A 25,521-nucleotide genomic window follows, 5' to 3' on the forward strand; every position below is an offset into this window, starting at 1 on the left:
CAGGGTGAAGGATCCTCCCCTCCATGGATAGCCTCGTTAAGGGAACAATGAGAAGGTGAGAGTGGGGTGAATTGTTAGGATGTAACACACTCAAACACTCATTCAGTATACACCCAAGTCTACAGCACCACCCGTATTAAACATTCTGTCTTGCACATTCACTCAACTACTGTTTTGCACAACACATTTTAAAACCCCATCCAACTTCTGCTATTACACAAGTGTATATATGTTTACTAGAACCCTCTTTGTTCAGAATCCTCTATTTTTGCCCATTGTACTGTATAATATTCTGTATGCACGCTGGTCCGAGCTATTTTGTGTATTGTCTTGTAGTGTTTGCACTAGGCTGCACACGATGTACTTTATGTGGCTAAGACTAACCTACTTTAAGTCTTTAGCTCTGTTTTGTTCTGTATAACACTATGGTCCTTGAGAAACGTTGTCTCATTTCACTATGTACTGCGGCGGCTATATATGGTTGAAACGACAATAAAAGCTTCTTGACTTCACTTGACTTGAGAAGACAGATAGGCGAACAAGAAAGAAATCCAGTTCACATGACTGAACTTCCAGATAACTGCACCTTGATGACTGCGAATCTTCAGACATATGACTTTATTTTCAGACAATTTTCTCACATGAATTCAATTTCACATGCAATTATATAGTGCAGATTAAAGATATGTTTTTTTTATCAGTGTTTACAGTCATTTATGAATGATGAACGGTAGCCCAGACCTTAACTTTGCTATGTTCTTATACTCAGAGCTGAGGTTCATGTGAAAATAAACGATACAGAGTAAGTCAAGATCAATCTGATTATTTAAAAATGGCATCACATATGATTTAGAATTTTTGAATCAGCTGTAGAGTTAAATATTATCTAGGTCTGGTAGTTTGAATTTCCTGTAAACAAAGTCTTTCATTAATGACTAATTTCATAACATATTATGAACGCGAGTATTCGTAGTGCAGTCGCTGGACAAGGCAAGTCGAAGCTGCGCTGATCATCTGAAGAAGCATCTGGAACAGACCTAAAACACTCCAGTTTATGCTTGAAATGTTTATTTTCTTGCCCATCTGAAGAAACCTTTAAAGCTCTTATGTCAGACAGTTCCAGGTAAAAATCTTTACCTATCCAAAGAAGCCATGATGTGATCCTATAGCTGTTGCATGTACTGTGCACTTGTATGTAGTAGCTCATGTCTGAATAAATTACATGTGCTACATTGCATCAATCATTCCTGAATTATTCATGATTTTCACACAGTAGAACCTCAGAGATGGTGATGAGTGCTGTGTGAAGAGATGTGTGCACAGAAATGTGTGTGTGTGTGTTGGGGTGTCATTTGCTATTAAACCTTCATGCTCAGTACCTGCTGTTCTTGTGTCTACATCAGCAGGGGTCAGTTTCTCACTTTAATGCTACACAAAGCCGACAGAAATGTTTCTGTAGCTCTGTGTCTGTTTATTGGAAGAAAAGATAATATATAAAGATTTCGATGCGCTTTATGTGTAATATACAGTAATGTGTGAACTTTAAAGTTTGACACCACTGCATACATTTGTCATGTTCTCTAAACACGTATCCAGTCTACAGTTTAAATCCGAAAACACCAGGGCGTCATTTTGAATTCAAAGAACATTCATTTTAAACACGAACCCAGTGCTGAAGTGGACAAAATCTAACAGATCTCTTCACAGTTCCTCATAATTAACAGCTTAGATAAGAGAAGGTCTTTCCTTGCCTGAGACACTGCTTTTGGCCACAGCCAGGGAGTGACACCACAAGAACATCTGCACAAGCAAGATTACTCATTTAGCATCCAGTTATTAGCCTTTGAGACAGAAGTTTAGTCATTTTTTAATTTAGCCGAGCAACTGACTTTATCTTTGTGTGTCTTTTTTCACAATTGACTGAATTTATTTCAAAGAATTATGAATCGTAAGCTACTATTTACATACCGGATTTGTTTAATTGCTTTCTAGCTCGCTATCGTGTGAGAATAATCCAGCAAACACATTTATGTAGGGCTCCAACAAAAGACAGATCACAAAACATGACGTGATTCGGTACGCTTATGACATGACCTGGAGATGAAAAAAATACACAAAACGACATTATTCGTTCATCAAACCTGCAAATCTGAGAACGATGTTTAAAAAAATGTAAGGTTATGATACAATCTGAGTAAATATGAATATATATGACATATATAACAATTTCTGTTATTAGATTTACGTTTTTTTTTACTGATGAAAAGCCTCGGTTGCTTGTTTCAATTGATATAAAATCCTATAGAGTAAGAAAACAGTATTTCAGTTACACTGTGGTCATTTAGAGGCCTGCTGTGAAAAAGGCACAGGTTTGTCTCAGCGGTTTTCTGAAAATAATCTAGTGGTTGTTCTTGAACTTCAGTCATATCTAAACTAAGACTAACCGATGATGATGTCACTAGAGGAAGTTCTAGCTCCAGGATCATCTGATGTCTGTGCAGATATCTGAACTTTACAAAAGGCTTTTACATACTACAGGCATTTTGTTAAACTTCAAACTAACTTATTCCAAGCAGCTTAGCAAGTAAGCGGAGCTAGAACAACCTACAGTTTTATTTTTCTTCTGCATTATTGTTTTAGTTAACAAACGTCCCTGGTTATATGAAGCATACATTTAATATAGAAGTGTGAGACACCGAAACAAAAGGAAATGTCGCAGTCCTTGTAATTTACATTCACACATCTACAAGATCTACTTTTTTCTTTATGAACATACCAATAATTGGTTAAACAAATTCTGGTGATATTTAGCACTATTTTTGCACTATTTGTCTCTCAAAATGATCCTAAACTGCAGTTTTGAATGAATGCATCGTGGTGAAAACATCCACTTGGATATCTGACCATCACACCCTTTTATGTGGGTCTGTTACCACAAAATTTGAAGCACACGACTGCATAGAATTGTATAGATAACATCTGAACAGAGATGTTCATCAAACTCCATTTACACCGTTCAGGCCTAACATTATGACCACCTTCCTAATATTGTGTTGGTCCCGTTTTTGCAGACAAAACATCCCTGATCCATCGAGTCATGGACCCCTGAAGGTGTGCTTTGGTATCTGGAACCATGATGTTAGCAGCAGATCCTTTAAGTCCTGTAAGTTGCAAGCTGGGGCCTCTATGGATCAGGGTTATTTGTTCAGCACATCCCACAGATGCTCGACTGGAGAATTTAAGGCCAAGTCAACACCTCAAACTTCTTGTTGTGCTCCTAAAACCATTCCTGACCCATTTTTACCTTGGTTCAGGGTGCACTGTCCTGCTGAAAGAGACCAAAGCCATCAGGGAATACCGTTTACGGTCTGCTACAATGCTTAGGTAGGAGATACGTGTCAAAGTATCATCCACATGGATGGCAGGACCCAAGGCTTCCTGCAGATCATTGCTCAAAGCAATGCCGCCTTCATAATATGGTCATAACGTTATGCCTGATCGCTGTACACACACATATATATATATATAAAAAATGATTTTAAATAAAATGCCAGAATATGACTCCACATGAAAATGCTGAAGTACCTAAGATCACATGTCCTTCAGTCCCTCTGAATAAACCTTCATCTATGGAAAACCCAAACTATATTCTCAGAAATATTTCAAGCGTTCTTTTTAAATTTATTGAACAGAGTTCGTGTTGATATCCATGCCCTGTTTGCACATTTTATTGTCGTCAACTATAGTGCACCCAGGCTCCTTATGTAAAAAAGAAGAAAAGAAAAATCAGAAAAAAAAATATACTATGGCAGGGGAGCAAAGTAAAAGCTTATAAATGTGTATGCTTAAAAGAGAAAATTAAAACAATTCCTGGAGATTTCTATCAAATTATATGCACATTTTCCAAACATACCAACTATTTGTTGGTATGAGTACATACAGTTTTACATAAGGCATGAACATAAACTGGTCTTTTGTCTCAAAAACATTAAGTTACTGGGTTTTACCTCATGTTTTTTTTTTTTTTTTTGAAGCATACCTACAAAACCCAGTAAAATCCAGCCTTCAAACATGAACAGTCATATAATCACTAAACACTGCAATGTTAGCGATTTGGGTTTAAATACATACTAGAGGACAAAGTGTCCGATGTAAACTGTTTGAAGAACAACAATTCAGCCAGCAAAGCGAACAAGAGTGACTCATTCATTTAAAACACATACATGTTGTACAATATGACACAGCCGTTTCTACCACGCATTTGTTAACGCTCTCGATATGAATAGACTTCACACAAACGCCATTACACCCTACAGATCCCACAGCTAAAACAGAACAAATCCTTGTTTGAACTCTTCACAAAAAGCCCTCACAATTTTGCAGTTTTAATACTTCAACACCTTTCTGTGAATCTTTAATGTAAGATGACCTACTTAAAAAAAAAAAACTGACATTTTGAACGTGTTTTTTTAAAAAAATCCTGTTTTTTTATATAGTCATCGAGGTAATGGTTGAAAATGATTAAGATGCTGATTTTGAGGTCATACTGGCCAGCCCTAAATCTTACAACTATACAAATCACACCAAACACAATCCAGCTTCTTCAAACACAATTCAAAACCATGTGTCTATCTGTAGTGTGGGATTTCTGGTGGAAGCGCAGGCCGCCGCAGTTCCGGAAACGTTTCCCGCACTGCCCGCAAACGTACGGCTTTTCACCCGTGTGGATACGGAAGTGGCGTGTGAGTGCCCCTGAGTGCCGGAACCGCACCCCGCATACAGAACATGAGTACGGACGTTCTCCGGTGTGTATGCGCAAGTGCGTCTTTAAGTTTTCCATGCGGTTGAAGTCCCGGCCACATTCGTTGCAGTGATATGGGCTACAGCCTGGAGGAAACAGCTGCTGTTTGACGGGTCTCCCCGCACTTCCTGTTTTACCCGGGTTAGCTGCCCTCACTCTGTGCCGGTGACTATGATGTCTGCGAAGATCACTTGCACGACTAAACGAGTGGCCGCAGATTTTGCACTGGTGAACCCTGGTTGGGACGTTTGTCCTCATCTGGACATCGTCGTTTGGAGGAGCAGTATGGACAAGGTGAGTTCTGGCTACTGATTGGTAGAGAGCATCGAAGGAGGCCGAAAAGCCGGGATTACCACCGACAGGGGCGGAGATCATGCCTGGAGCATCTATAGATGAGAAAACACAATTCTGGTTCAGATATCATATCTTATCATAACCTTAGTACCCTTTTTTATCCTAAAACAACATAATACACACTGTCCAGTACAGTAAGAGAATTTACAAACTTGAACCCTGCTGAAATCAATCTACGTGAAGGAACAGAGTACAACAATTTACATATTCTGTCTAGAGAAGATAAAGATATTTAAGATATCCAGTCTAGAGAAGATGAAGATATTGCTAAAATAACCACCTAATACAAAACACTTCTTCAATTAAAAAGACTGTTCATATGGTACTACCTAATTCAAGACGTCTAAAAATGGGTATAACTCATTTGCAGCTTTCCCCATAATAAAGGCCAAGCTATAAGTTACTCTGTAAAAGTGTCACCAAGAGATAGAAACTTGGCTCCAACCAACAAACAGGAAACACTACCTCTGCTAGTAATAAACTCTGCTACTAGCTCAATACAAATCTTTATAAAAGCTACTTAAATAAAAAGGAGCAATGCTTTCACTTTGTTATAAGAATTGAAGATAAACTGACTGAATAGATGACTCACTAACACAACATGTGCTCAAAACTGCTGTTTAGGACATAAACTAAAAGGAAAGTCAGTTTCTGCTTCTTCATGTGTCACTTCTAGCCACCTGATGACATCAGCCTGTAGGTTTTATTTGCAGAAAGTGATATTACCAAACATCCCCCGGACGTCCAAACCCCCGTATCTGAACAAGTCCTGCAACAAAACCCATCATCTGCATGTGATGTCCTACTGACATATTTAGCTTGCAACAATTCACACATCCAGACCACAGTATCATCAAGCTCAAGTCTTCATTTCAAAAGTGTGAAAGCATACATTATATTAATAGCAGCGATTTCCACTATTCAGTAGAACAACTGGAGCTGCTCAGATAAGTAGCAATAAGAGCCAAGATGTGAAGCTGTTCTTTTAAAAGCTTTTCTTAAATTATACATCCCTGAAGGTTTGTTAATATAATCTACTCTCAATACAACGTTGATGAAATGATATCTTTGAAAACTCTTGCTCAGACATTAGACACTGAACATAATATTACGACAACTGTTTGCTTTTCATGTTCTAAATGTTCTAGAGCTATTATTGACCTTTCATGTGGAGATATTGTACGACAAAAGCTCTTAAAAAACACAGCAGTCCAAACCGAAGCAGTGTGAAATGAACTAAGACAGGATAAAGTCTTCTTACCAAGACTACGGCTGGGTCCAGCATTTACATTCTCTTTCTGATTGCTCTGTGGTGCCTCTGGGTCAGGTCTCCAGTCCTCCAACAGTTTAGACTGAACCAGAGAAAGTCTGTCTGGCTCAAACTCTTCATCATGCTCCGAGTTAAAGCTACAGCTTGGTCTAATGTCATCGTCATCGTCATCTTCGTCGTCATCATCGTCGTCATCTTCGTCCGGATGACTCTCATTGTTCCCATCATCTTCACCAGAAACATCACCCAGCTGTGGTTCTAGGTTCTCCTCTTTCTTGCAGACTGGCTGCTCAACAGATGGTGGATTCTGATCACTGTGTATATCTTGGCTGTGTTGGGCCATCTGTTGATTCTCTGCTATAAGAGATTCATGTGTTGGATCTGTAAACGCAACATGATGACAGGCTTGATTATCATTCAAATCATTATAACAACACAAACAGTCAGTACACCGTTCCTCACAACATAAACACGGATATTTCAAGGTCAGACCTAACATTCTCATACATTCCGAATCAATTACAAACAGCAAACATGACATTTCTCACTGCAGACTGAAAACTAAAGACCAAGCGTGTACTAGCGTGTTAAAGCTTCTATAAATTCACCAGACACAGTGGCACGGTGTTGTGTGGCAAAAAAAGCCACACAAGCGAGCATCCTCACATACTCACGTCGTTAAGCTTGCATTTGCAGAATATCAGATTTCTCATTGGTGCAAAACAAAAGGCGCATAATTACATTCACAGCATTTAGCATATGCCCTTGACATAATGACTTACATTACTTATTTTATATAAATGAGCAATTGAGGGTTAAAGCCCTCGCTCGTGTGCTCAGCAGCAGCAGCTTGATGGACCCGAGATTTGAAGCATCAACCATGCGAGCACTAGTTCAACACCTTAACCTGTAACCCTGACCTGCTCAGTGGTTCCTAATACTTCAAGGAATGAAGCAAAACACCTGTAACACTAATAATGAGCAGGATAGGATTTTTTTTTAAAGATTTGATGCTTTAGAATTGAAGCAGCAAAGCCTTGTCTAAGGGTTATGGACCGTGGTGTCATGATCACTGATTGATTGATTGATTGATTGATTGATTGATTACCTGACTTCTGATCACAGCACTGCACTGATGAGGATGCTGAGCCCAAGTCACGTGAGCGAACACTTCCATCCTCGCGGATTTCACAGAAAGACTCGTCCTGTCGCTCAGAGCCGCTGTCATACCTGCACATCTTCTCAGCCTCCTGAGCTGTCGGACTGTTGGTCGCTTTCAGCGTGGATCTGCTCTCACACTTGGTCTGGGGACAGGAGGCGCTTTGAGGCTGATCATCATCGCTTTTGCTCTTTCTGCCTTTCCTCACGGTGTCCAGCTCGAGCTCAGCGGACTGCAGGCGCGTTTTGAGGAACGTGTTTTCCCTCAATGTCTCCTGCATCTGATCCCGCACATCGCCCAGTGCCTGGCTCACTAACTTACTGACCTCCACCACCGCGATCTCCACTGCCACCTCGAAGGCTCTATGAATGGTGGCAGCGAGCTCGTCCTGGAAAGAAAGCGACACCTCGCCGCTAACCGCCAGCGCCGACAAGCAGCGACGCGTCTGCATCGTCCGGTCCACACACAGCCTTCTCCAGCTACAGGAACACGCTACAGTTTGTCCGACACGCTGCGTCTCAACACTGTGGCCTCGATAAACTTCCCTTAGTGCCTCTGACGCCTTGTTCCGGGATGAAAAGCCACGGACAGCTAGACAACACTCATCCCGTCAGTGTAAATAGTGTGAAGTCAGTCAGACACTGGATTAGAAATACACCAAGGAGACTTGCATTTCAAAATAAAAGTCCAGCGTGCGTTTAAATAATACCCAAGTAACCCAGACCAACAAATTACTCTTTTGAGAAAACTCTTATTCATTCATTCATTCATTCATTCATTCATTCATTCCTTTATTTATTTATTTGTTTGTTTGTTTGTTTGTTTGTTTGTTTACTTACCCATTCATTCATTCATTCATTCATTCATTTATCTATCTATCCATCCATTCATTCGTTTATTTATTTATTTATTTAACCATCCATTCATTCATTCATTTATCCATCCATCAATTCATCCATCCATCCATTCATTCATTCATTCATTCATTCATTCATTCATTTATCCATCCATCAATTCATCCATCCATCCATCCATCCATTCATTCATTCATTCATTCATTTATCCATCAGGGTCATGGTAGATCCACAGCATATAAGGTGAGATATAGGGCATGATGGGACACCAGTTTAATGCAGGCCACAAATCACATACATTCACTCTGTTATAAAGGGCAGAGGAGAGAGAGCTCATCTTTTGTCATCTTTTTTCACGTTAGATGAGAAATTAATCTTCTTAGTCTTATATTAGCTGGTTAACCCATTGACTCTTACTACATTTTTTTCAGTACATCACAGAGCCAGCATGTCCCTTTCACATTATATACATTTTACTAGTTATGTTCAGAGCTACAAACTTAAAGGAAGACACACACACACACACACACACACACACACACACACACACACACACACACACACACACACACACAAATCAAATTTTTATTGCCTTAAATGGCAATGTAAGATCTCATTAAAAAAATAAAAGATAATAAATTAATTATGTTCATTAGAATAATGCTGCCATTGCTGCTACACGTAGTACTTTCATACACCAACCATGGACATTCCATCCACTAATATTCTGCACTGATTATCCTACACAGGGTCATGGGATACCTGGAGCCTTTCCTAGGGGACTCAGGGCACACAAATGGGATAATCTAGACCATTCTTATGCACACTCTCACACTATAATTCATACTAAGGACAAATCAGAGATGCTTATTAGATTTCCACACATTATTTTTGGACCGGAGGTGGAAACCCTTAAAACACAGGGAGAGGATCCAATCCCCCTACCTCCAGCAAACCCCTAACCTCAGAGGTGTGAGGCAAGCGTCATACCCACAATATATACTATATATTATATACATTATTTTTCCAATGATTAGGGCTGAGGCACCAATGTGTGCCCAATGTGTGATCTGTTCATTTTACAAGACTTACAAGTAAAAGTAAATTTAATTTTCATTTACTTTTGTTGCCGGATTATTAAATGCTCACAGCACCAATCACAAACGGGACCAACTGTTAAGGCCTACAGGGTAGGTGTTCTTGTCATCAGAGACAATCAGAGCAATTTACCGTCTCTGACTGCAGGCTGGTACACTCACATAGTGGAAACTGTCCAAGCTTTTTGCATATAGAAACAGTCTCACACACAATAAATGAATGCTGCAGAGGCCAATGCAAATTCACTAAGCCATAAAGAAAATACATAACCACTAAACAAGTGACAGGGACAGATGAAGTTATATGTTGTATTAAACTTCAGATCAGCAAAGACTGGATTAAAAACCAAACTTTTCAAACTATTCTGTCATTGCATGAAATTGTGAACAATTGTCAAAATAGTCTTATTACTTTATTAAGCTCATATAAATGTCTGTTTGAGTTTGCAAGACTTTTTAATTTCAGGATACAGTTTGCAATTACATTATCCACAAATGATCAAAACAAATGTGAATAGGAGGAAATTCTATTACTAAAAACCCAAACCTACTCACTTCCTTTACAATCACATTTTCCCTTCTATTTATGAAGGAGGAGATCTGAAACCACTTATAATTAGCTTCTTAAAATAGATTACGTAGGATCTGATTGGATTATTTTCCTGCTTCGCCTTTCCAAACCTTCGCGGCCACCGTAGACTCTAGAAACCAGCTCTAAACACTGCCTTTGATTTCTGAGGTAATTTAGCAAGAACCTGTCAACCGGTAAGTATCACTTCTTCCTCCTAATTGTTAAAAAAAAAGCTTTCCTGTGGCTTTAAAACGCCCAATTCCACGCTGTATTCCGTTTCTACACCCTGCTTATGAATATGCGATATTATTATTACACATAATTCACAATAATAGATAGTGTATCGTTAGCTAATCAACACCGCACGCGCAGCTAGCATTGAATAGCATTGAGGTGAACCTGCTTCCGGAAGTGTTGTTGTATATAAAAGGAAATATCTGTTATTAAATGTTCCCTTATTAAACCAGAAATGAACCTTTTTAGTCTTATATTAGCTGCGTATCTATGTATTAGGGTTTGAAGGATGCTCTCGTCCTTGGTGGTGGTTTATTAGGATGTCAGAAATGATTGAAATGTCTTGTTTAAGATAAGATAAGATAATATATACCTTTATTTGTCCCACAATGGGGAAATTTCTCTGCTACAGCAGCAAAAATATATAAAAAAGAATAAAGACATAATATATTATACAGTATATACAAAAACAAAAATGTATAAAAAGAGTAGTGGTTACACTGAAGACATATTGGTTTATTAACCTACTGAAAAATTAATTCCCTGTTTTACTTTTGTAGCTTTAAAGTGACTTGTGATATGTTACATGTTCAATATGCTTTTCCTTTTAGTTGTCTATGGCTGGGAGGGGTGTGCTGCTGCTTCTCTCTTCACAATAACACACACAAAACGAGGTACTTATGAGGCTAATCATTTACAAAACCCTACAGTTTATTGCTCACCTCCTACTAAAGGTGATTTTTGACATACTGTGCCTCTGTCTTAAGTGCTTTTACGTATACGATTGATAGGAAGGAGAGGCTGCATGGTTCTAAGTCTTCGAGACGTGTTTGAGCAGTCTTTGACTTCTGCGTTTCTTTTCCTCGATTAATACAGATAAACCCTATGTTCCAGAAATTCGTTCGTGCTGGAGCAATTAGACTTCAACTTCATATGCCTCTATGCTTCTGTTTATTACTCCAACCTCTAACTACCGTTAGGACTCCGATAAAGATTTCTCTGTGTTTAGATGATGTGTTCTTTTATATACAGCTTCACCCTGAATCGATATTTAAGGTCTGTTTAAATCGTACTCTAGCGTGGGAGTCGGAGATTCTCGTATTTCCCTGGGCCTGTCGTGTTATGAAGAAGGATGAAGCTGCGTCTGCACTTCGTGGTGGACCCCATGGGCTGGTTCTGCATCAGCACGGTGCTGTTCATCTGGTTCTACAACACCGTCCTCATCCCCAAGCTGGTGCTGCTGCCACACTATGCTGAAGGACATATACCTGGAGCAGTAGTTGTCTGTGAGTTGCAGTGATTAATATGGCTTGCATTTAGAATCTGATGTTAACATTGGTAATATGACACTGCTGCCTGGAAGTAATGGCAATGGCAGAAAACAATGAATATGAATGATCAATTTAGGTGGTGGGTCATATGATTCATTGACTTCTCATACATACAGCTTCTTCTGCTTTTTATCGGACTAAATTTTTTTTTTTTTGACTGACTGAAGTTATTTGGGTTTGAGCTTAAAAGATGAACAATGAAATGAGGATTAGCTAGATCAGTTTTTCTCCTGGTATTTGCATCTCTCGCTCTCTAACAGGGGTCTCCAATCTTATCCGCAAAGGGCCGGTGTGGGTGCAGGTTTTCATTCCAACCAAGCAGAAGCCACACCTGATTCCACATGTTTAATCAGCTGTTCTTGGCATTTAGTAGACTCTGGTGTGGCTTCTGCTTGGTTGGAATGAAAACCTTCACCAACCTTCATTGGTTTTCACCAATGAAAACCACACCAGCCCTTTCCGAATAAGATTGGAGACCCCTGCTCTATAACAATGGCTCAGATTGAATGTTCATTCTTTTCTCAGCTTCCAAATGGCTTGCTTTTCTCCTAAATACAGCTCTACGATCTTTATGCTGGCTTATCCTTCTTGTCCTCATGGGTAAAATCACGGGCTCAAGGCCAAGACTAGATTTTCAAAGCTACTGAATGTTAACAAGGGGGCACGGTGGCTTAGTGGTTAGCACGTTCGCCTCACACCTCCAGGGTTGGGGGTTCGATTCCCGCCTCCATCTTGTGTGTGTGGAGCTTGCATGTTCTCCCCGTGCCTCGGGGGTTTCCTCCGGGTACTCCGGTTTCCTCCCCCGGTCCAAAGACATACATGGTAGGTTGATTGGCATCTCTGGAAAATTGTCCCTAGTGTGTGAATGAGTGTGTGTGTGTGCCCTGCAATGGGTTGGCACTCCGTCCAGGGTGTATCCTGCCTTGATGCCCGATGACGCCTGAGATAGTGACCCGAGGTAGTTCGGATAAGCGGTAGAAGATGAATGAATGAATGAATGTTAACAATAAGTCTAACAGTGTTACACAGTGTAACAGTCTAACAGTGTTAAACATGAACATGACAGCTTTTATTTTAACTCCTGTCATGTTCATGTTTAACACACACAGATGTAAATATCAATTTTAGGCTGATATGATACCAAACTGATGTGAAGTTTTAGTCAGTCGGTTGATATGTCATCAATAAAGAGAGTCAGATCCACTTGCAGCCATTCATCCTCTTGTCACTGTTTCTGCGGTGCTTTGCACCATAAGAAGGTCCTTTATTTTTTACATCGTGCTGCATCTACATCCTTATACGTACTCAAAGAATTCAGCTGGTTTTTATAAAATGGTCTTTTCTGTCTGGCTTATTGGTGATTTCTGTCCTGTAGTAAATGCTGAGATCCTGTTGACATATTTGTCTGCTTGTGGTTTCTGACTAATTCTTACCATCATGTATGGTGCAACAAAGCTTGCATCAGAAACAACTTATCAACCAATTGTTCAGTTGCTTCAGGTCCAAAACATAGCTTATGGCTGCTGACGGCATGCTGGTAATATTTCTTTCCCTCATATTCTAGCAGGTGTAATTAAATACATAATTGGCTATGCCAGGCTTTATAACCCAGAGACAAATCAAATCAAGTGGATCTAACAGATTAGAGTATGAAAACCTCTTTTCTTTTCATCTACTGACGTTCAGGTGTTTTAGCCTAGGCAGCGAGTGAATGTATTTACCGCCTGGATGCTAAAGATCGGCTCCAAAACTGCTAGATGAAGCTATTTTCCACCAAAGTCACTGATTATACCTTTAAACCTCAGCCATTGTTTCCGTCTCAAATCCAGTTTGCTGCCACTTATATGTGAATTTAACCAGATACCATGATAGGAATCATGAGGTATACTAGCATATGATATTATATAGTGATGTGTTCACTGCTTACAGAAGAGAAGTGTGGCTTCATTTGTTCGACTTTTCATTCAGAGTTGAAAGATTTCAGTTCCAGAGGTGAACAAAACCTGTTCCTAGATACGTGACACAAAACACACTCTTTTTGTTGGATCCAGCCATACCAAGGACAGAAAATGAGACATGGTGTCTTTGATCTTATCAGACCGTTATCAGACAGGTTTTTCAGGCGTTTTTTGTTTTTTTGCAACTATGCAAAGCTTTTAGCTTACCTGGTATTTTTGCACATGTATTGACCTGGTAGGTGACAGAACTGCAGAGATGTTTATCCTGATATTCCACACCCAAGCATATCTTATGAAAGGCTTGGAAATTAGCTGAGTTTTGTCTATGCACACTGAATGTGTTCCATATGTAATAGCATTTTCTGTATTACATGTTAGCTGCCAAAAGTAATCTTTCTCTCCCTGTATCTGTTCAAAGGTTACTACCTAGCATCACTCTTATGTGTGACTGCATTGTTAAGGGCATCCACCGCTGATCCAGGACGACTCGATCAAAACCCCAAAATCCCCTTAACAGGTAATTAACTAACTAACGGCATCATAAAATGTTCTTTTAAATATTTTTTTGTCAAATTAAACATCAAAATGTATATATCTGTTATATATTATACAGTTGTGTTATACAATTTTTACAAATGTATTAATAAACGTATGACACGAGTCTCATTTATAGTGACTTGTACAGTTGTGGATGTCAACAAGACAATGTAGTTTGTGGCATCAATTGGATTATTGAAGTCATTATCTCAAGTGGCCTCTGTTTTATTATTTTTTTCTCTCTCCTCACATTATTGTGTAACTTTAGACAAAAGCAAAGTCATCTGTCTTGAAGACTTTCCAGTGGCTGAACACATATTAAAAGTGTCGAGACGTTTCATAAATGTTTTTTTTTCCTTTGTTAAATAACAACGAGCTTTTAAGCCATTTATGACTAGCCTTACATCACCAGCAGTAGCCATAGTATTCATCTAAAGGTAATGATTAGGAGGTAACAACAGTCTATGCTTATTAGATCAATTAGAAGAATCTGCATTTGAAAAGGCAGCAGGGAAAAATGGTGGTCGACTTTGTGGGATTTGGCCAATAATGTTACAAGAAATGGTGAGATGTGAAGTTTTTGAGCACCTTATGCTTACTGAACAAATAAGACAATCATGTTTGTGCTCCAAAGGCATTGTCTGTTAATTCATTTATTGTCAGTTAGTCAATGTTTTATTGAACCCCAAACCAGTAACAAAATGCTCTTTTGATAACACACCTAAAACACACTGTTTTCTGTCTGTCTGTCTCTCTGTCTGTGTCAGTCTTTAAGTAATTTTTAAACACTATTGTCATTGAATATTTTTGTTTGTATTTATTTCTGTTTGTAATTTCCTTTTGATTAATTTTGTTTGTTATTGAATTGTCACACTTCTGTAAATATCCACATTGCAAAAAGAGTCAAGTTTAAACATATTAGAAACACAGCATGCAGGTTAATTATGTACCACTCACTTCATCAGATCATCCTCTACTTGAGTTGAAGTTTTTTCTTTTCATTTCATTCACATTACTAATATCTAAAGCAGATTACGCATTTGTGTTTTATTGCACTTTCTTTTTGATTTTTATAAGGATGAAGAGACATAGACATGTTTTTATTCGGCCATTTATGGAATATTACTTGCACACCAGCAGAGGTCGCTGCTTCTCTGTTTTTTTTACCTCATAAAGACTTGACCAGCTGTCATAACACTTTGACCGGTGTAGTGACATAAAGGCCGTCTTTACTTTCAAACCGCACTCTGCACTTGGAGACATAAAGATTTCCATGCTAACTTGCATATCAGTACAAAGGAAACTTTTCCAGATTTTACAGCTATATAAAACATCCTACTGTTACGAGGATAATGCACTACGGGTTGCCAGATTGCTTCAGGGAGAAGATTTGTGAGGGCTGTAATAGTATCACAGAGGAGATCATCACCTTATCTGCAGAGTGCTAAGCTAATTCAGCCTCAGTCAGCCTTTTGGCTAAAGTGAATGTATTTGATAGTAGCACATGGCTTCTGGTTGTAATGGCAAACAAGCTGACCGGATAAGGTCATGTTAGGTTATAGGTAATAACTAGATCAATAAAATTTGGTAGTTTTGAAAATGGCACTGCATTGATCATGTTTGCCTCACACCTCTGGGTTGGGGGTTTGATTTCCACTGTGTGTGTGGAGTTTGTATGTTGTCTCTGTGCATCGGGGCTTCCTCTGTGTACTCAGGTTTCCACTCCCAGTCCAGATGCATTGTAGGCTGATTGGATCTCTGAATTGTCTGTAGTGTGTGAATGGTTGTGTGTGTGTGTGTGTGATGGGTTGGCACCCTGTCCAGGGTGTGCCCCAAGTCCCTAGGGATAGACTACAGGATGTATGGATGAATAAATTTGTTAGATGAATGCAGGTTGATGCACAGTGTAAGAATATGTGTTCATTGTGCACAGCACTGATTAGAGGTCCATCACTGTTAGACATCAGTCGTATGCATATTGCTGAAAGATTTGTCTATACACATGTCTGGCTCCAATCAGAAGTAGAATGAGGTTGTGTGTGCATTTTCTCTTTTTTTGAACTATCCATAATTATTTGGACTGATTAAATATTTACACAGAAGCTGAAGAGGAAATGCTTAATGATTTTCTCTGATTTCTTTCTTTCTTTTTTTGGAGGGTGTAATACAGTACTTTACTAATTGGTACTACATTAAAAAGCATTTGCTTTAACTCCGTTATCTTTATTAATAAATGTCTCGGATGGAATATTTGTGAGGTTTCTCTTGGTGATTTGTTGTAGAACGTGAACAATGGGAGTTGTGCAATAAATGCAACCTTATGAGGCCAAAGAGGTCGCACCACTGCAGCCGCTGTGGACACTGCGTTCGCCGCATGGACCACCATTGTCCTTGGTAAGAACACGTCTTTCTGTCTTAGTGAAAGGCATAAAATGTGTATATATTATAATATATACTTAGTTCTCCAATTGCAGGTGAATTTTCTGAGCAAAATAAAATGTGTTTCTTTCTATGTGGCTTTTTATTCTTTTTATAACACCATTTTCTGACTCTGAAGCCCTTTATAATCAGCCAGTAAGTGGATCAGATGTTCTATTGGGTGGAGCGCTAAACTTTGCAGGAACACACACATGATTTAGAGATTTTGGATTCTGGGTTATTTGTGAAATACAAGTTGGTTTATGTTCTGTTAGAGAAGTTAGTCATAACAGAGCATCTGTTCACAGGCAGTTTAACCTGTGAAAAACAATCCTTACCCTGATTCATTGATTACTCCAAAAATGAACTTGCACGTAATGTTTAAGCTTAACAATTAAACAAAGAATGTAGATGTTTTGGTAATCAAGCTAATGACCTCCATGTAGTACTGAGGTGAATAAACCTGGGCTTGATTGGACAAGAGAAAGGTGCTCTTAAATGCTTTGCCCCACCTTGTCAGCTTAATCTGATGGCTGAGTAAGATTTGCACCGAGAGCAAAAAAAAGATATTTCTTAAACATGGACTTCTACAACATGACCACCACTTCTATATTTCTAATATAACCACCTCACCTTCCTTTCTAAAAACATTTTAATACAACATGACCTTTACTGTGTCTATGAATCAGTAACTTTAATGACCTGAAGTAGATATGGGAGACAGAATAAGCATGTAAAGCTCAATACAGTAAGAAATAATGGTCTTCTGAATTTGACCCTTTGCCCTAGACTGAGTGTGTTACCTTAAAAGACCTTGTGTTCCTGGTAGACCGTGTGGGTGTGTGTGTATAAAGTTAATAAGGCTTCTATAGAAAGGTAAAATGAAGGGAAGGAGATATCGGATGACCAGGGGAGCGTGTGACTGCTAGCCCAGAGCAGAGTGGTACAGTACATATGAAGAAGGCCTCAGTCTGTCTGGATTCAGCAAATCGTGACTTGCTGTCATCGCCTGTAATGGCCCAGAGAGAGAAAGGGCAGAAAAAAGTGCCCATATCTTTTTACCACTATCTGAATTAAGCTTCTACTTGGCTTCTCTATCCAGAGTTGTTTTTTTCCCTCTCTTTCCATTCTTTTCCATGCTTGCTGTATCTCTCCTTCTTTAGAATATTTTATTTGACTCTTGGCGTGTGTTTTGCGTGTGAAGATTATAATGTAATACCTTATGTCTTTTGTACCTGTCTGTCTGTCTGTCTGTCTGTCTTTGCAGGATTAATAACTGTGTTGGGGAAGATAACCACTGGCTCTTTCTACAGCTGTGTTTCTACACTCAGGTCCTGAGTCTCTACACACTCGTATTGGACTTCTGCCAGTACTACTACTTCCAGCCTTTAGTCTCAGTGGACAAGGTACGAGCAGGCTTCAGATCAAATTTCATTTATTGTCAGGGCATTGTCCGGATGGAACCTCACATTCGAACATTCTGGTCGATGTTCTACTCAGCATACAGGACATGTTGGGATGTAAACATACAGTATCAGCAGCATCAGCATGATGTTGCGTTTTCAGACCAAAAAATTCTGCCGTAAGGATCTGAACTTTTATAAGTGGAATTGTATGTAATTTCCGTAACATCTTAAAATAAGTTGTAACATTTAAATAAAAAAAATTTTATTTCATTTTTATTTTATCAAGGTATGACTACTTCTCACTTTTAGCTATGGGCAAACACTCCGAAATGGATAAACCAATCAGACAAAACAAAGAACAGGTGAAGTAAATTACATTGACTATGTTGTTGCAAGTAGCATCTTTAATAGGGTGGGATATATTAGACCGCAGTTAAACACCTAACAGTTAAGCAGTTGATGGGATGGATGCAAGAAAAATGGACAAGCGTAAGGATCTGAGTGACTTTGACAAGGGTCAAATTATGATAGCTAGACAACTTGGTTAGGGCATCTCCAAAACAGCAGGGCTTGTGGAGTGTTGATGGTATACAGTAGTTAGTGGTCCATGGGCAGCAAGGCATGTTGATGCACGTGGGAAGCGAAGACTACTCTGTCCAGCCTGATTTCTCAGAAGAGTTACTGTAACACATTGCTGAAAAAGTTAATGCTGGATATGATGGAAATATGACAGAACACACAGTGCATCACAGCTTGCTTTGTCTGGGGCTGCGTAGCTGTAGGCCAGTCTGCATGCTCATCACGGGTTAGTCCTCCTACAATGGGCATGTGAACTTCAAAAAATGTCCATAGAACAGTGGAAAAAGTTGGACTTCTCAGATGAATCATGTTTTTTTTTTCTTTCTTTCTCATCTAGAAATTAAGTTATGGTGTATAAGAAATGTAAATGAACAGTAATTATTTTTTGTTCGCTTTGGTTCTAATGTTGCACAAACATGTGGGTTTAATCCACAGTGATCTAAGGCATATAAACTCTGTATACAGGGTGCATATTAGATGTTATTTGGCTCTTTATATTTTTAGGATAGATAAGGGCACTTGTTAGTATAATATAAACTATAATAATAGAATAAAGTGGTAAGTGTGCTACTACTGTATACTCTGCTCTTGTGGTGTCACTCGAGTGGGAATCTTATGCTCTCTGTGCCTCCTATAAGTCAGTGTGTTTTTGACGGAGTGTAGCAGTGCAGTTTTTAAAACGATTCTCAATTTTATAAACCTTGACTTGTTTTTCTCCCCTGATTAAAAAGCTGTACTTGTTTGAGTGTTTTGTAAAGCCTGTTTTTCTTCCAGCTTCAAATGGAAATGTGCATTGAGGTTTCACCTTTAATTTATAAAATCAGTATGCGCAGTCACTTTCCCCATTATAGTCTTGGCCAGGTCCTACACATCAGTTAGGTCTTCACTATTGTACAACAGCTATAACTGAGCTCACACACGCTCAAATATTACCCCAGCCCCAGATGGCAGCGGTATTGTCTGGATTTGAACTTTTGGTCATAAACATGCAGTACATGTTGGGACGTAAACATATCGTATCAGCATGATGTTGCAATTTCAGACAGATCACCTTGAGAATGTCTACAGGAAAAGCTGCGTAATCAAACGAGCTTAACTTGTATGTAAATTTCGTCTAATCTTAAATATAATACGTAACAAAGTGCCTGGAATGATCTAATGCCATTTCTGTCTTTAGTGGTCACTCTGCATAAACAGTTAGTTCAATGAATTTCCACTCATTCTCACTGAGATTAATCAATGCATGCACAATGACAGCTGAAACAACCGAGCCATCTCCTTGGCAGCAGTTGCTGGCCTGTATCTCATTTCCTGTTTTTGTTTTGCCACATTGTGTGTAGGTAAACGAACCCAGCTGAGAAGTGTGAGGCGGGGTGTATGCACACAGAGGGGCCTGTGCAGGAGAGATAGAGGCATTATCTCTGGGAAAGCTGGACTTTTTTGGTGCTGTGTGGAATATGCTGAATATGGGATGCGTGTTTGGAGTGATACAGGAACAGAGAGCCTCAAGCCAGTCAAATGAACATGAAGCATTGAATCACTGTTAGGAACAGCAGCTGCTCCTAATGAGCCCTGTGGAAATGCCATTTTTGTTTAAGTCTATGTGTGTGAATTGACGTGTCGGAAAAGAAATTAGGGATGGTTGCATGTGTGTGATATTTTGTTCATGCTGATACATCTTTCTTTCTTTCTTTCTTTCTTTCTTTTTTTTCTCAGGAGTTATTTATGGTGCGTCATGAGCTGGCGCTCATTCGTGTGTCCTGCTTCATGGGATTGATTATGTTCGGAGGAATGAGCAGTCTATTCTACTCACAGATCACAGGAATCCTTTCTGTGAGTCAGTCTTGATTTACTTTCTCTTTTCCCATGTACAATCAACTTTAAAAAAAAAAAAAAAATATATATATATATATATATAAATATTACATTTTTAAAAAATTATTAAATACTACTTTTATTATTATTTTATTTGCACCGTCTGTCAGTGACCGTAATGATTGTTACTTGACTTTGTCATTCAGTCATTCATTCATCAATTTCAGTGAACACTTTATCCTGGTCAGGGTCATGGCGAATCCTGGGACCCAGGACCACTGTGCACAAGGCAGGATTACACCCTGAATGGGATGCCAGTCCATTGTAGGGCACCGTGCTCACACACATTCACAGCTACACTGCCTACGGTTGCCAGAATTGCACACGTCCTAACGGCTCTGGCTGGCTGTGAAGATTCTCGCCCACAAATTTACTCAAAGTTGGCTTAGAAGAGCTTTTAAAAAGCATGCATAAAAATCTGTGCCTTCTCAGTTGATTGAACAAGGATTGAGAAGTGCGATGGGGCAGAATGCTAATCACATTCGACCGTGATCCTTTGATTGACAGCTTCATGTGAGAAAAGAGGATTAGGGTGTGACCTGGTTAAATTCAGAAGAAAAGACCATGTACTTTGACAAAGAGTACTGATTATCTAGCTTTGTCTAGTTTAGCATTACTTCCACTTCAGTCTGGAGCTTTACCACTTGTTCTTTTTTATCAGTTTATCGTAGCTCTTGACAAACACTTGAACTCTTGAACGGCATTAGGACGACATTCCTAAATTTTTATATTCCCATTTTTTTTTTTTTTTTTTTTTACGGGTACAGATAAAAATATTTTGATCTTAGTGATGCTGCTTGGAGAGGAGAAGCAATGATCTTTTGAGAAAATTGATATACAACATGAAGATGCTGGAACGGAGTAGTTAAAATCTTTATTTTTTTAGTACAGAAAACAACGAACTACAAACACATATTTACAGTTACAGACACAATTATGCCTGATTCTTAGTGTAGATACATTTATAAGAATACTATCCATGAAAGGAAAAGTATTTGAACTTCAGCAGCTCCTAATTTACCGTGTGATTTCTAAAAAAAGGAAGCTTTGAAATTCTAAAGGATCCAGACAATTAAGCAGAGAAGAGGCTGTGCCTAAAGCTTTGCACGCTTCCTGGTGCAGAATTGTTAAAAGACATTCATATGGGGCTTTTTTCTTTACTGGTGTGTCATTTGTTTTGATTAGAAACATTACAGGTCCTGCTTTCCTAATGCTACACCTCTAACCATCCATATGATCCGCCTCACGGAGCGTTACATGTTTGTGGTCAGGATGGATTCAGAACGAAACCTGATGAGATTCGAGCAGGGCCTCCAGGAGAAGTAGCTGTTTCACACTGTTATTATCACATTAACACGTCAAATAGTTTCCTACTTCTCCGGATATCCTTGAGTACACTTGTTGGCAGCAGATGAGCGGTCTTTAGCTTGATTCGGATTTTCTAATCTCGTGAGTGTTTTCTACAAAGGCATGCTATAACAGTGAACTCCTCATGAAGATAGGCACACGCCAACAACAAATGGGTGCCACCCTCTGACCCCAACATTGTCTAATAAGGAGTATTATTAGACTTGGCTTGTGCCATTGATTACACTTTTGACTGCTGATCCCTAGTTAGAGCTTTTCACCAACACACAGAGGTCATAATTGGATACCATTTGTTAGTGCTGAGTTAACATCTTGTCCAAGGATTTAACCCAGACCTGTATGCATGACGTTTTTTAGAATTGATGTTTGTAGCCATGTTAATGTTAAAAAGCGTATTTTTGATTATGAATGTATGGATCGATGTGAATTCAATTTTTTTTTCTGGATTAGCTATCAGTCACACTTCAGTAAATAGGTCCCTCAGTGGTAGAGCTCGGCGCACCTCATTTACATAATCGGCTGCAGCGTCTTTTTTTTTTTTTTTTTTGTCCCTTATTCGGGTCGTCTCGCCCCCTCACCTGGTGTGCAGGGGGTGAGTTTAGTAAGCTGACGCATGCAGCGTATTGTCCACATGCAGATGCCCCTCTTGGCCCTGCCAACTTGGCAAGGTGAAGAGGGCACCAGGGGCTTCTCATTGCTGACAGCTTCACTGTCTCTCTTTTGTCTTTGTGCACGCTGTAGAGTCTTTCATTCTTAGCGTGGGAACGACGCGAAAGAGGTCTGCGACATAAACTTGCATCTCGTTCTAGAAACTTCTCCAAATTGATGATTTCACAATATCCGCTCTCGTTTATATGTCCGAGGGATTAAATTGCTGTGTAATATTTATGTCCATCCTCTTCTTTTTTCTTGTTTCAGGATACAACCACTATAGAGAAAATGTCTCACTCCTCAGAACAGATGTAAGTGATCCAGTTTTTAACTTCTCAAGGTGTTATTCGGAAAATGATAAACAAATCAGAGCAAATCATGCTGATCATTATAGGGCCGGATTTTGGGGGATAAATACTCATCAGCTCTCATTGCAATACTGTATTAAAAGATATTCTAGTTTGAGATATTCCTCTTTAATGAAGTGCATTTACGCCTGGCTCGCAGCAGTGCTCATCGGTCATGGCAGCAGTCGTTGGCTGAGGTGTTTGGCACGCGCTGGAAGCTCCTGTGGTTCCTGCCGTTCCGAAGCAGACGGCCACTATACCCACATTCCTCCTCCCACTTTCATGTGTAGCAAAGCAGAGGCTGGAGTTGAGGACGTGAGCCTTTCTACTTTACACTCCTACTCTTCTCCACTCTGTCGCTTCACTGTGGCCTAACACTTCCCAGGTACCAAAACTGCAGTCTTCTTCAGGTTTTGCTCTGTTAATGAACTTGACCACATGTGGATACGATTCCACTTTATTCCACGGCCAAGCTCTTGTCACAAGGTATTATTAGAGTACACATTTTATTTTGGTAGTGTGGAGACTTTTTTTTTTTTTTCCCCCCGTTCTTATCTTTATCTTTTTTTTTATGGCATGTGAATGTGTGTTTTTACAATGTTAGGGAACATCAGGGTACGACCGAATTAAAAGGGTTTGTTGTTTCCAGGGAAACACTCCGTGACTCATTGATTGGCAGGGTGCAGCTTAGTCTGAGAGGTTTTTATCTCTGGCTTATTGGGGTGGGTGGCTGATGGCTCTAGAGGTGAGCCATGACCTCTGGCAAGAGCTGAAGACAACCTCAACACTAACTCTGCTCACAAACACTTAGCCATGCTTTATGTACCACATCACTGAATCCTCAACTTGAATACTGATCAGGTGGCAGCACAAAGATGCGTTCCGTTCTGTCACAGGTTTGCCTCGTACTTATTTTATCACATGATTTGTGCCTTTTGGAATATGTCAGAGAATTTATGTCATTTGTATATATTTTGCCAAATTATATAAAATCGTACATGGTTTGTATGGGAATGAGTTATCCTAATCATTTTTAAAGAATGTTGCGCTTTTATTATTTGTGTTTTGTTTATTTTATTTATTTTATTTTTTTATTACATTTTTTTTTTCCATATTAAGCCTGTGACCAAATCTGACCAAGGTTTGAACAAATGCACCGTTGCTTTGTAGTAACACTACTATATAAATCTATATTACAGGTATATACACACTCCACATGTACAGCTTTAAGAAGGGAACGTTTGTACTAGAAAGTATGTATATGTATGTGTAAAATATATATATATATATATATATATATATATATATATATATATATATATATATATATATATATATATATTTTTTTTTTTGCTGTTATTTGTTTTTTGAATTGTCTTATGTGAAGTGCCTCCTTATGTCTGCTTGTTTTCATTCCATTGTGCCAAGATTCTCCATTTTTTTATGAAGGCTGGTACGGAAAAACGGCTAACTGCATATTTTGATGAAAATCGATGCAATCAGCTCCACATTTATTGAACATTCCCTCAAGATAATTGGCAAACAATATTGTATAGAATAAACTTTATGCACAAATTAAATAAAATGAAAGTGCTTGCTTTTCCTCTAAGGGCAAAAAAAAAAAATCCACATTAATTATGCATTGTAAAATTTATTCACCTTGGTAATCTACTTCGGTCATTTCTCGTTTCTCTGGAGAATAAAAGGTTTTGGGAAATCTAAGAACATTTAACACAAGAGACAAAAAATGGATGAGTTAGGGTTAGTTAGTTAGGAGGAATGTCCAGCATCCCTCTGCGTGTCCCCGTTCTAGCCGATCATTAGAGGAGATTTCACCAGATAACAATTTTTTAGGAGTGATCTTATTTTATATAAGGGTTCCAATAATTATGGAGCTGACGGTAGTCTTACCTATTGTGGGAATTTGAATGGAAGTTTTCATTTCATAGTTCTCAATTATTTATCTCTAAATTATTTCAGCACTGAAATTGGATTGTAAACTCTGTGATTTTGCTAGTTTCTCTACAAATGAAAAGGTCAATACAAATGGTCTAATTGGAAGCTCTCCATCATAGGATGATGTTCTCACTTTTAAATGGTACCTTTGCCTTATGTCTAAATAAATGTCTTAATTGATTTTGAATATGGTCTAAAAATTGAAAGCACAGTTGATGGTCAGCACTGAACAGAGCACACAAGCATGTACATGCTTACAGCTACGCTCATGTTTGGAATAGATCAACAACATGGGTATCACCGCTAAGCGCTTCAGATAAGTATAAAGCTCTGTTCACACATACGGTGATGATATCTGGATGGAGAGATCATTTCTGTACAAAATTCACCAGTGTGTATATGCGTCATATACGAGATGAAGGAGAAGCAGTGTGTGATCTCCACTGATCACGTTCTCTCTATTGTCTTCACTCACATAGGTATTTAATGCACCAAGTTGCCTCATATTTGCATAAAGTTCACCATTTCTCAATTTCATTAATGGCCACATTTACATCTAGTACCCAGCGATCGCATGCGGCCGGACATCTGCAGCTGTCGTTGAAAACGAACGATCGCCATGCCATTCACTTTGTCTCTGCAAGTCGCTGTATGTGTGAACGTAGCATAACGGTTAACAACCCGACACATTTGTAACGACGGAACAGGTCACAAATAGATTTAATGTAATAGAAATAATGCAGCCAGAACCAGAA

The 25,521-nt window shown here is 39.0% G+C and overlaps 2 protein-coding genes across 4 annotated transcripts; one reads left to right on the forward strand and one right to left on the reverse strand.

Moving 5' to 3' along the window:
* Positions 1-3,712: 3,712 nt before the first annotated feature.
* LOC132848531 (zinc finger protein 16-like) lies at positions 3,713-8,224 on the reverse strand. Its single transcript, XM_060874324.1, has 3 exons — positions 7,534-8,224; positions 6,417-6,806; positions 3,713-5,187 (listed from the first exon to the last, which is right to left on the reverse strand). Exons 1-3 carry the CDS (start codon positions 8,033-8,035, stop codon positions 4,604-4,606), a joined length of 1,476 nt encoding a protein of 491 aa, XP_060730307.1. The 5' UTR covers positions 8,036-8,224; the 3' UTR covers positions 3,713-4,603.
* A 2,014-nt stretch (positions 8,225-10,238) lies between these two features.
* On the forward strand, positions 10,239-24,953 carry zdhhc21 (zinc finger DHHC-type palmitoyltransferase 21). 3 transcript variants are annotated; one of them, XM_060874328.1, is made up of 9 exons: positions 10,239-10,300; positions 10,952-11,014; positions 11,419-11,626; positions 14,048-14,146; positions 16,449-16,560; positions 17,852-17,990; positions 20,286-20,402; positions 22,731-22,774; positions 22,974-24,953. In XM_060874328.1, the coding sequence occupies exons 3-9, from the start codon at positions 11,473-11,475 to the stop codon at positions 23,098-23,100; spliced, it is 792 nt and encodes a 263-aa protein (XP_060730311.1). In that variant the 5' UTR covers positions 10,239-10,300; positions 10,952-11,014; positions 11,419-11,472; the 3' UTR covers positions 23,101-24,953. The 3 variants fall into 3 exon arrangements, with proteins under 3 accessions (XP_060730311.1, XP_060730309.1, XP_060730310.1); XM_060874326.1 differs by having other exon boundaries at positions 10,242-10,300; positions 22,971-24,953; XM_060874327.1 differs by lacking the exon at positions 10,952-11,014 and having other exon boundaries at positions 10,280-10,300; positions 22,971-24,953.
* The last annotated feature ends 568 nt before the right edge of the window (positions 24,954-25,521 follow it).

This window comes from Tachysurus vachellii, chromosome 7 (genome assembly GCF_030014155.1).
Source record: "Tachysurus vachellii isolate PV-2020 chromosome 7, HZAU_Pvac_v1, whole genome shotgun sequence".
NCBI lineage: Eukaryota > Metazoa > Chordata > Actinopteri > Siluriformes > Bagridae > Tachysurus > Tachysurus vachellii.